This window comes from Channa argus, chromosome 9 (assembly GCF_033026475.1).
Source record: "Channa argus isolate prfri chromosome 9, Channa argus male v1.0, whole genome shotgun sequence".
NCBI lineage: Eukaryota > Metazoa > Chordata > Actinopteri > Anabantiformes > Channidae > Channa > Channa argus.
The window spans coordinates 8,137,298-8,150,000 of record NC_090205.1 but is presented as its reverse complement, the minus strand read 5'-3'; the positions used below and the strand labels follow the sequence as shown (position 1 = coordinate 8,150,000).

The 12,703-nt window shown below is 38.4% G+C and overlaps 2 protein-coding genes across 2 annotated transcripts in view; one reads left to right on the top strand and one right to left on the bottom strand.

The window, feature by feature from the left end:
• pdcl3 (phosducin-like 3) overlaps positions 1–3,628 on the top strand; it is a 4,255-nt gene extending 627 nt beyond the window's left edge. The window contains exons 2-6 of the mRNA XM_067516885.1: positions 1,318–1,435; positions 1,686–1,776; positions 2,150–2,293; positions 2,834–3,042; positions 3,225–3,628. Of these exons, the coding sequence (XP_067372986.1) occupies positions 1,318–1,435; positions 1,686–1,776; positions 2,150–2,293; positions 2,834–3,042; positions 3,225–3,373 (711 nt within the window). The 3' untranslated portion in view covers positions 3,374–3,628. The remainder of the gene's footprint in view (positions 1–1,317; positions 1,436–1,685; positions 1,777–2,149; positions 2,294–2,833; positions 3,043–3,224) is intronic.
• On the bottom strand, positions 3,317–9,184 carry nms (neuromedin S). Its single transcript, XM_067516886.1, has 7 exons — positions 8,827–9,184; positions 7,755–7,801; positions 7,102–7,158; positions 6,228–6,254; positions 6,083–6,136; positions 5,121–5,195; positions 3,317–4,239 (listed from the first exon to the last, which is right to left on the bottom strand). Exons 1-7 carry the CDS (start codon positions 8,897–8,899, stop codon positions 4,207–4,209), a joined length of 366 nt encoding a protein of 121 aa, XP_067372987.1. The 5' UTR covers positions 8,900–9,184; the 3' UTR covers positions 3,317–4,206.
• Positions 9,185–12,703: the final 3,519 nt, after the last annotated feature.

Genomic DNA, 12,703 nt, shown 5'->3' with positions numbered 1-12,703 from the left:
TGAAAGGTTTTCACCCATGATTAGATGGTGTCTTGATCAAGAAGCACTGCATCTAGATTTGTCAAATTCTGACTAGCTTAATAGCTAGATTATGAAGACTGAAGACTGAAATACAGCTTAACGTTGGTGAAAACTTTGTTGTAAAAACAAAATATGTGACTTCCTGGCTTATGTCCACATCCAGACCAATAAAAGATCAAATAAAAGTCTTTTGAGTGTTACAAACACAATTACGGAACAAAAATAAGTTGTTTAGAAATGTTGTGTTTTGTGGCCTCGTAACATTTCCCCTAACTTGGAAGCTGCAACTCAGAGTCTAACTTGAACGTGGTGATCTAAAATGGAGACAAATAAAGCAAATCCTCACATAAAGTGCCCAAAACCATAACTTGAGAACATTCCTACTTGTTATCGGGTGCGTGTTTCGCTCTCGGCAGTACAGTCAGAATGTGAACAAAGTATACTGACTATTAAGAAAGGACCCAAGTGAAAGAGACACAGTTTAAGGGAAAAAAAACACACAAAGTATGTAGACACAGAATCTTGTTTGTTAAAGGGCACTTTGCAACAATCTTTTTGTAAGTGGTATCTTTTTTAAATAAGGGAGTCGCTGTCTAGTCTCTTTTGACATGGTTCTTGTTTATATGAAAATCTAGGGAATTCAGGATAATGTGTTTTATACTTTATATATTTTATATTGTATAGATCCATATTGATTTTTGCTAATGGCGCTGTTTGCAATTTCCTGGTTTTCTGACCTTCATCAAAGTCACAAATATCAAAAAACACAATATTTCTAAGATGATAAACACATTCATGATCTTTCACATCTTTACTGATCACAGCCATTAAACATACATTTTACTGGTAGAAAAAGAAATGGCAACATTAGGCTTCTGATGTCACTATTGCTTTGTGTGTTTAATGGCTGCGTTTAGTAAAGATATGAAAGATCATGACTGCTTGTGTTTTATCAGCGTAGAAAATTGTGTTTATTGATTTCTGGGGCTTTAGTGAAGATCAGATCCTATTTAATGGCTAATTTATGCAGAACACTAGGACATTGCGCACTGGCAATACTTTTTCTTGCAACTGTAATTGTTACACAAGTACAGAAACCACCCAGCCTCAAAGCATGCCCATGTTTGTCCTATACCATGCCTCATTCTCAGTTTATGAATGCATAATTTATATACTAGTGTTGGTAAACATTAAAAAGGAATTTGTACACAAGGAAATGTGTTGCTGAAAAAGCAATCGACCAGATCCTGAATAACCCAGTTTAACTGTCCTGTGGATACCTTGTTTTCTCTCCAGGACCCAAATGAAGACACAGAGTGGAATGATATCCTCAGAAAGAAAGGCATTCTTCCTCCCAAAGAAATACCTAAAGATGATGAAGAGGAGGAGGTGGCCCTCCAACAACAGTCTATTGGTAATTGAGACATCTTGGCACAAATATTAGTATTGTTTGTTTCTTACTTTGGGAGTTTTGTGTTTCTGCATCACAGTATAAATTTCCCCAATAGTTTTGCTTTTTTTGCCAATAAAATAAAATGTAAGTACCAATAAGGAAACATCTAAATTACTGATTTGATATTTCACCCAATTCAATACATTGTTGAATATTAGAATGTTTGGAAAACATTTCAAATCAGCAACTGTTTGCCTGTTTTTGTTTACAGTTAAAACATATGAAAGCATGACACTAGAGGAACTGGAGGAGAATGAAGATGAGTTTGGTGAGGATGATGAAGCTGCCATTGAGATGTACAGGTGAGTGTTGAATTTGCAGATAGCATATTGTGGATTGATCTGCTCTGTTTTGTGCACTTTACAGTCATGTTACTTTTATAGCCCTAGAGTAAAGCAGCAAAAGCCCCCTCTCAAGAGAGTTTCCAGGAGAATTAAAGCTAGAAGAATTTGTTTCAGGGTCGAGTTTCTAAACCTGCCCGGTGTGTTGATTGTCTAGCAGGGAGGCCTTGGGAATTCTGTGTGTGATATTTTTGAATTGTAAAATTTCTTTTTACAATTCCATGGCCACATTGAATTTTGGAAACCACACGGGTCCCTTGAATGACTGAAATTGAGGACAGAGACTGTCAGTTCAGCCTGTCAGAGTACTGATGTGAGTCGTGTCTTCTTGCAGACAGCAGCGTCTTGCGGAGTGGAAAGCGACTCAAATGAAAAACCTGTTCGGTGAGCTGGGGGAAATCTCAGGGCAGGACTATATTAAAGAGGTCAACAAGGCTGGAGATGGTATCTGGGTGGTGCTGCACCTCTACAAACAAGGGTAAGTCTTCCAAAAACATCAAGACAAAGACATTTATAGAAATATCTTACTTTCTTAAAGGGTATAAAACATGTGAGTTGAGTTTCTTTGCATTCTTGTTGAAATTTGATTGAAGACGTGTGTCATCTCTATTTACAACTTGTAAGATTTAGTGATGCAATTTCTGAACAAATATTGTTTGTTGCAGCTGAACTGTTGACAAAAATAATCCTTCACCCAATAAGCTTGTTTGATAAAACTTACTGGATCTTACATTAGATTATGTAAAGATTCAGACTAAGCATGGGTTAAACTCTGAACTCTGGCAGTTTGGGTATTGCTTTAGTGCTACTTTATTTCAAAAAGATAAGTCAGTTTATAGATCATATGAACAAAAAAAGCTCCAGGAGCTTATGTGATCTCTTTGTAAATTGAACATTATGTCGGTATACATTTTTATCACCACAGGCGTCGGGGAACTTGTCATGGGAACATTTCCCTATTGTCACAATGCAAATGCAAATGCGATGCAGCACTAACAGGTCTGTCCACACTTTCCAGCATCCCTCTGTGTACCCTCATCAACCAGCACCTGGGCACATTGGCCAGGAAGTTCCCTCAGACCAAGTTCCTCAAATCCATCTCCACCACCTGCATCCCCAACTACCCTGACCGTAACCTGCCCACCATCTTTGTCTACTTTGAGGGGGAGATGAAGGCCCAGTTCATTGGTCCGCTGGTCTTCGGGGGCATGAACCTCAAAGTTGAAGGTAGGTAGAAGGAAAAATGCTTAGAAAGTGCATCCTTTCGAACAACTGTCATTTAATTTCCTCTATTGAAAATTTTTGTACAAATACTTTAAAAATCCCGAATAACCACACACATCCTGTGCTGCACATCATCATAGTTTATGAGTGAAGTGTTTGTGACTTGTTCTGTCATTCTCTCTTAGAGCTGGAATGGAGATTATCAGAAACTGGGGCAGTGAAGACAGACTTGGAGGAAAACCCCAAGAAACAAATTGAAGACAAGTTATTGTCATCGATTAGATGTTCGCTTCCTGCGCGAAAGGACAGCGACTCTGAGGATGAGGACGATTAATCACTCCAAAACACAAAGGCCGTGTGGCTGCTATGTGGGAAACACTCATAGGATCTTGAAGCATTTGATAACGCAACTTTATCAGCGTATACATTTCATATTTTAGCCATGTAGGTGGCGTTCATAAGTGGGGCTCAGTTCTGCTTAGGGCCACTTTAATGGAACACTTGGCTGCAAAGAATTAAATCTTTGACTTGGTTGTTTAACCACATCTCTGTGAGAAAGTAGCACAATACCACAATCGCCCAGTAGTATTAGTATTAGTAAAAAAAAAGCAACCTCCCAACACCTGAATTTTTACAAAAACATCAAAGACAAATTATTATTATTATTAATGGTTTTATTATGGTTCATGACAATTTAGTGTCAAAATGTAAATGTACATTTAAATGTGTTGAATGTGACTTCTTCTTTGCCACAGTAACTGTTGCCAACTTTTTTCACAAGGGAACATTTTTTAAAGATCTGTGTCACTGTTGGATATAAAGGACTTGGTCAAGAACTTATTTTGAGTGTTTTGTTTGGATTTTGTGACACATTTCATGTCTAACATTGCAACATGCCATATTTGTGCTCGGGAACATTTCATTTTCGCTCACACCAGGAAGATGACGCGTGTCAGCCGTAGGAGTGCAGCTTTATTTGTTTGGGGGGGTTTTTGTATATAATAATTAATTTTCTCTTCACAAAAGTCATGTTTCAGCCTGGAGAGATGTGACTGAGATGTTGTGTGTCGCTCCATCAGTCGATTATGGGTGCGATGTCTACAGGCGGAACTGCCTGCTGCTCTTTTTCTGTTAGATCAGATTTTCTTTAATTTTCAGATTTTTCTCCTACAACATCCCCTCTGGCAGCCCACGGATCTTCTGTTTCATTAGCAAGAGAGAGAAAGAGAAAAGTCAGCAATAAATCGAACCGGAAGCATGATGTAATTTAAATTGATTCATGCCGTCTCTTTCCTAATCACTGTTTGTAGTCACACTGAAAAGTAGTCAAAGCTTCCTGAAAAGGTTAATTCTTCTCGTGTGTGTGTGTGTGTGTGTGTGCCCACACCCATGCTTGTATTAGCTACTTGGAGCCAAAATCAATTTCCCAACCAAGTTGAAAACTTTGGCAGAGTTTAGACATTTTGCTCCAAAGGCCGTTTAAGGGTAAAGACTTGTTTATTCTCCAGTGGCTACAAGATGATTCATGGAAGGGTACTGACCAAAACTTCTGCTGCTCATACATAATATGCACTTCATTTTTGGAAATAAATTATTTTTCCAGTTAAGTTTTCAAAGCTAAGAAATAAATATGGTTTTGAAATTTTCACTTGCTTAATTACTCCCAATAAAATTATTGAAGTGTTGAAGTAGAATTTTACATTCAGAATCTTTCCCTCTCTTCACAATTCTTATCCATTTAAATGACACAGAGATAATCTTCCTTTTTAAGGTGTCACGAGCCAAAGAGAATTCTAGCCACTGTTCTAAAACGCACCAAAACAAGTAACTTTAACGCAAGGTTTCCTTTGTGTCGTAACTGAATTGAAAGACTCCTACAAATTGAAACTCCCCACTTCCTCCCTGCAATACTTTTACTGTGTTAAGGTTTTAACATGCATCTTTCTTGTGTACACTCTCTCTCTACTGTAGCATTGGCTCTGTTTCTTCTTTTCTAAACACTTAAACAGTATCTTGATCATTTAAAACACACAGTTGTTTCTCTCGCTCTCTGTGTGTGTGTGTACATCTTTAATTCTCACCAAAAGTAGCACCTTCTTCTTCCTTCTCTGGGAAAGTTTGGGCGATAGTTGCATCAGAGGATGCACTGAGTGAGACTGGAGAGAGAGAGAGAAGAATCACCTTATGGCAACATGGTCTTCAGTATGAGCTGAAGGAGTTTTATCTTATTGCAAAGCTGCTTTCAAAGCAACAGAATGTACAAGGGTCTGTATTGTTGTAGGCAACTGTTATTTACAGCCAGATAGATTATGATAGTCCAAGTAATCAGTTCAGTGAATGGGAAACTTCTCTTTGCCATCGAGCAATCAGGGCTAGAAAACGTAATTGAAGTTTTCATTGAATGTACTGTCTGGTTAGAAAACAGTGACCATTTAAAGCTTTATCCTTTTTATACTGGTTTAATGAAAAAATGTGATGCCCTCCGCTGTCTTTCTGTGTTGAGCTTCCTCCAACAATCCACAGACAAGGTTTGAGTGATTGTCCAGGGCATAGTCTGCCTTGCATACAGTGAAGCGAATAAGCACTTCATATGGTTGATGGATAGATTTCTCAAAAAAAGCCAAGCGTCTCCAACTGTTTACTCGTTTCAAAGCAAAAATATGAGCTTAGTTTTTATGTGAGGGGAAAATATTTTAATTAATTTTTCTAAAAGCTTTAAAAATAGCTTTTAAAGATTATTAGTCACCTGTTCCAGCAAATGGCCTTTCAGACTCAACCAAACCAGCAATGTCCAAATAATTTGTCTACACTTGCTATTTGAACCAATCCCCTAATTTCAAACAGGAAATTGAATCTAGGGTTTCAATTTTCAGAGACTCTGCTTTCAGTGTTCACCACATCATAAAAAAATTATACATAATTGTATAATTAAAGTGGAGCCAAAAGTTGATGGACTCGGTCCTATTAGACGAAAGCAATAACTCCTGACATTTGAAGACACAGGGGACCAAAGAGATGACAACACCAGGTCTTGGTTCCTCACCTCTTGCTGAACAGCGTTGACAGAGTTGCGTGCTTTGGAGTAATGAAACAGGAACTGAATAAAGGGGACATTCCAAAGTCAGATGCCATTGAACAAATAGAAATAAATACATAAATAAACACACAAATGTGGAGGAAAAACTTACTCTCTTGAAAACATTCTGGACTTTCTCCTGTGCAGAAACACAATTTCAGATTATTAACATGAGTCATATTAAAATGAATGGTTAGTTATAACATTCATGATGATTGTGCTGCACCATTGTAAAGTTAAACAGTCGCATCGCCGTCATACTTTTCCTGCATTATTGTTCTTTTTAACATTCATTGTTTCACAACTCTGTCATTGCTGAAGCTGAAGTTACGGCTGTTGTTCTGTCTTCCTGTTTTTCTGTCCATCATCTACCCGCTAACTTCTGTCCAGTGTTTCAAAACCAAATTTCAATTCTTCATTGCTGCCGAGACAGGTTGCATTTAGGTGAGAAACTGGTTTTTGAAGGCCATAGGAAGATGGTTGTCAGTGGAGAGTTGAAAAGTTGCTGACATAGTTCTGTCAAACTGTGCTTAGCCCCAGTTTTTCACCTGTCTTGTTTCCAACAACCTCCTACAAAGCATCACTGCTCTTTCTGTCAGCATCCTACTGAGAGGCACCTAGTCTGTTAGAATGTCAGCGTTTTCCAGGTGTTAGTTTGACCAGTGATGTTCACTAACATAAATCACTCAGCCTTTTTATCTAACACTAACCGTCTGTAATTAAAGTCCCTATTCTGACGATATTGACAACTTCCAGCTATTACTGACTGCTTGGTATTCTGCCATCTTTGTCTGCAACCAGGTTCCCTTGCTCCTGTCTGCGTTTAAAGATACACTTTTTAAGTGCTGAACTATCATCTCTAAGCACCAAGGTTCTTTTATACCAATATGTCACATTTAATTTGACATTATTGGCTTTCTGAAAGAAATTATATTACGTTTCTTCTAAATGACTTTAAAGTGTTGTGGTGATTGCTCATCGCTTACCTCATTCTGGTCTCTCCACAAAACACCACTCAAATCATCACTTTGAACTCCTCGCACCTGCAGACAATCAACACTGGTATGAATAATTAATCTGCAGTCGGTACGCCAACCTATGACACGCTCAATCCTGAGCGTGGCAGTTTCCAGCTGGTAAAGGCTGGCAGAGCTTTGAATAATAAGTAATAATAAGTCAGAACATCTTTTTGTCTCTTGGGCCCCTGTTTCATCTGTTTTAAATCCAGAGAGACACATTGAGATTTGGATGGAGCCGCTTAGATGCTATAGTGATGTTATCATTTCTATAAGAGCATGGCTACAAATACCCAGTTCCTTTAAAGGAGTCTGGACACTGGTGATGGTGGCGACGACGTGATGTCTGAAGATGAAAATGGAGCAGTAGTCTAAAGAGCACGCTGAAGAAGGTGCAGGGATGGATGCTGGTTCAGACAGAAACAGGAGGTGAGTGACATGGCAGGTGGTTGAGCTGATTCGATTCCGAAATGGCAGCTGACAGCTGCACAGAGAGCAACAGGTTGGACATTGACATAAGACCAACAGAGAAGAGTGGAATAAAGAAGTTCTCAGTAGATCTTAATGTTCTTCAGAGCAGATTTGAGTGCGGACAAATGTAACATGAAAAGATAATGCCCTACCTTTCTGAATGCTATGCCATCTTCCCACTGATCCAAAGGGCTGGCATCTGGATAAAAAGCAAATTTTCAGTCCCATAGAAAATTAGTTACTGGAAAACTATTCACCACAGCTGGTGCAGTAGCTGCTTTCATCCGGAGATCCAGAGGCTTTTTAAGGAAATCAAAGCATATCCTCACATAAATAAATCAAATCTAGTCTAAGAAATGAATCACAGCCCACATCTGGAGTTAATGCGGAGTCAATCCCTCAAGCTCTAACCTGCAACTTAAGACCAGCTGAAATCTTGGTTTGACTGAGCTCCTTCAATACAGATCAATAAAATAAATTGTTCATCAGCTAGATATTATGTTACTTTGTGTTACTCCATACTTCTGAGGTACTTTATATGAGAATTTAAATTCAATAGTATTTTAGTGTCAAATTTCCTTTTATTTTAGAGGGAGCTCGATGTTTCTCTTTACAGGTATTTCATAGATTCAGATTTCACAACCAAATCATTTTTTACACAAAGTTACATTTATGTATTTAATTTTAAAGATTAAGAATTTGAACACTTCCCACCACTGCTCTATATGTCATGTTATGTTTTTTTAAATAATAGTTTTATGTTATCATTGGTTTTATGTTTTATTGATGTTGTTTGTCAATATGCGCGGACAATATCATTGAGAAGAACTTTATGCTCTTTGTGCTTTTAAAAGAATAAGCTGGTGAATTATTAGAAAGTAATTAATTATTATTGTTATGTATTAACTGCTTGGTCATTTAAACGTGCAATTTAACATGTAATTCTTCCTGTAATTATACTACTGAAATAGTTTACTTCGTCTTATTTGAATAGCTGGGAACCCTAAACGTGGATCGCAAGAGTTCATTTTAGAAAAAGCAAGAATTGTACAAAGGTTTGGAACAACTCGAATTTACCAATTAGTGCTATTTAGACATTTTTACCTCATAATTTTAGAGTTTTTTTTTTGGTTTTTTTTTACAGTATTTAACGTTATTTACAGTTACTCGTTAAATCATAAAACATTTATTAGACCTTTCAGCAATTTATTCATGATCACCCACCTGTTGCGCTCAAGCATCCAAGAAACCAGAAGACACACAAGAGAAAAAGTTGTCGCACAGTTGGCAGAGTCATATCTCCTCTTCCCTTCTTTATTTGCGCACTTTTTGTTTTGGTTCTGTTCTGTTCGGTTCGGTTCGGCTCGCTGATCTCGGTCCCCAGCAGCCCTGTGGTCTGAACACGGTGCACTCTGCCCGCAGCGGCTTAAAAGCACAAACACTTGCGGGCTGGCAGGCTTTTCCCTCATACGCAGGAGGTGACCAATCACACCTACCCGGTCATCAGCACACCAGCGTGCGTAAATCCAACGCACCCTCCACCCACTACTCTTCCCTGTACACATCCATAAACCGTTTTCTGGGAATATCTCCGAACTGGACACTTTTATAAATATATTTGATCAAATCTGTGGTGAGGTTCGCCAATCCAAACATTAACGACTCATCCAAACGCACAACACTGCGCGAGGCAGAAACCTCTGAAGTGCTTCTGTTGGTTGGAGATCAAATATCCCATTAAGGGCTAAGGCAAAGGTTGTGTGGTTTACAGCACAAGGTCAGTTGTAGCCACTGTGTTGCTGAATATACTGTTTCATGATGCCATATTTTTATGTTTTCATATTTTAAAATGATTTTTAGCACAAAGCCCAACAGTAGAGCTTGGTTGAGAAGTCAGGGTGCTTTGTTTGCACTGCAGTACTCATATGTTGATATGTGTTTTCTAAGTAATGCTGTACTGGTGTGAGCTGAGTGCTCGTTTATGGATGACACCAACAGACTCCTGCTTCCACATTCATATGCGTTCAGCACATTAAGAGTAATGAAGAAAGATGTTTACATTATGTGCAGGCTCTCCTCCATGTTTTTTCATAATGTGCTGAATAATGCCAACACATGAAAAAAATAAATAAAACATAATTGGCCCTCCAGTGCTTTTCTGGATGTCTTTTTTTTAAGCTGATATACTGTGTGCCAGTCATTATATCTGAACTGTATGTCATCTGAATGGTTCAAATATTAAGGCTGGCATTTTTAATATGGTTGGACTTATGTAGTGCCGTTCAGTCTCATCACTCTGGGTATCAGCTCTTTTACCTTTATTGATGACAGGATGCTGCATGTTTTATCTTGGAGCAACAATGTGGAGAATGTTACAAATGTCAGCTTTAGGCGCCACTGACACAGTAAACATGGTGACAATGTTTAGGTTACATTTCCTTGTCACTGTAAATTCTAATCTCGCAGATTATGACCTTATACTTTCTCATCATAATAGTTTTTTGTTGTTGTTTTTGTTATTTTGTGAAATCCAATGTTTGTTGTGACAACTGGTTATGTCATAATTTATCATTATTCTGAGATAATGAGGCTCCCACTCTCTTTTTTCATCTTTACTCATTTTGGTTTTTGCCTCTGCAGCCACAGAAGCAGCAGTCATTCTGGTTATGGCTCGGATGCAAAGTGGGCAACGACCCCGGGGCACCAGAATCCCGGGGCCCCTCAAAAGCAGTAGGGTGTGCCTCAGCTGAAATGTGGTACATTCTTCTGCAATTGGAAATATGTACTGTAGTACAGTTTTGGGCGCCATGAGAAGCACTTTAAGATGTGTTCCACGTGAAATCAGTGCTTACATGGTGCACATTCCCCAATAATTTGTGGTAAATTAACTAACGACACTGGGGCACGTGGATAGTGTGACAACAACTCTATTGTTTTAAGCTTTGATTGGATTGATTAAGTAAAGAAATTTAAGATGTGATTTATGTGCTGATTTTGTTTTTAAGTATGACTTATAACGTATAATGTAATATATCAAAATAATCCACAGACATCACTGAAGCATATGTGAAATGATTTAACAGCTCCAGAACGTCAAATTCTCTCAGCTTTTGAAACATTAGGATAAGTGGTTCAACTCCCGGTTCCTCCTGGCTACATGTCAAATTGTTCTTGGTAAAGATAAACTCCTGGTGGAGCAGACGAGCACTTTGCATGGCAGCCACCGTCATCGGTGTGTAGGTGACAGTGTCACAGGCAGTCATCCACAGACCACAGGGTCGGTGTTTCAATCCCCAGTCCCAGCTATATGTCAGATTGTCTCTGAAACTGAACCCCGAACAGCCCATTCCCCTCCCCAGCTGTGCAGTGCTGGTCCAACCCTGGTAGAAATTGGGGAAGGTTGCGTCAGGAAGGGCATCCGGCGTAAAACTGCCAAAATCAACATGCGGACAATGATCCACTGTAGTGACCCTTAACTCATGGGATAAGTCAAAAGGTCCAAAAAATATTGGCAGATCATTTAACATTTTGCTAAGATGGGAGAAAAAAGAAATAAAAAATTAATCATGAACGCACTACATCCTTTTTATTAAATTTTTGTATTACTGTTGAAAACTCTATCTGTAAAGTAAAAAAAGAGACTCAATACTGATTGTGCCTTTTTGTCAAATGGCAGAAAGAAAACTCAGTGTTGACAGTATTGACTCTTCATTCTTGGCCATGTGCAACACACTTGAAGATTTGGTAATCACAGGCCATTTTGTGTGATTGGCCGGCACAAAAACAAAGAAAATAGCAATCATTGACCTGTAGACAAGCAGCTTCTTCGGCTTTTCATTTTAAACGATGGATTACCTCCGTTCTATGGCACTTATGTAAGCAAGTAATAAATCCTAATATGCTCCATGTGGAATATGAAGCATAGGGACAGTTTTTATATGGGTCTATGTTTGTGCTTTCTATTATTTTACATTTTTACGTGCACATGCTGTACATGCATACATTATACATTGTACATTATTTAAAATCAAACACGAACCTATGTTAATTCAGATAACATTGGTAAATAAAGTGGCAAACATATTAAATATCTTTATAGTGTTCCTTAAAGAACATCAGGTCTGAATGACAGAACATAAGGAAGGTGAACACATCTTGTTCTCTCACTATTTCCTCTTCACCACTTCCATCCATCCAGTAACATACAGTAGCATTTGCTCATGGATAGATTACTGAACGTGTCTACAAAAGCCCAAGGCCTCGTAGGTTTAGGGGCCTTTGAAAGAGCTCAATTAAAAACCTCAAAATTACCTCAAAAAGATGCAAACTGACCTAAAATGATGAACCGTGACCTAAAACAAGGCTCGTAATCCGTCCACACACGCACAACGGCATTAGTGTCTGTGTCTCATGGTGATGTGAGGCATCATACATTTCTCAACAAAGAAATCAAGTGCAGCTGCAACCTGTGGAATACAGTCACCGGAAACAGAGGATGATGGGAAGTTCTCATGGAGTCTTGTGGTTTCCATTATGGCTTTTTGGACTAACTGGTTGGTTGCAGCACCTGCTTCATCACTAAATATCCTGTGTTTATTTATTTGTTTTTCAGATGCTCAGATGTTGAATAGTGCCTGGTTGCTGCATGTGTTTGTGTCCGTTTGCTGCAACATTCTCCCAAAGTGTGTAAGTTTTCCTGTTTGATTGTATAATGTGCAGATAAATGTGTAATTTTGCACTTTGCCACAGACTACATCAGCCAAAACAATCTTTTGCATCTGGTGGGAAGTTTTCTTTTCTGTTTGGATAGTTCCACAACCTAAATGATACGTTTAACAAAGTCTATACATATACTTAGGATTATACATGAAGTTGAAGTTCTGTATGTGATATATTTTATTAAGTTGTTCAGCACCAAAAACTAGAAAAAACAAATGTCCCTTCAACAGTTGCAAAAAAGTACTCTGAGTGGCACAGTGTAGTATGTGTAAAGATGGACATTTGATGGGATTTGTTGACAATAGGGAAAACACTGGACAATGAGAGGGTTATACTGTAAATGTCCATTTTCAAGATCAGTGGGGAAAACAGAAGTGATTGG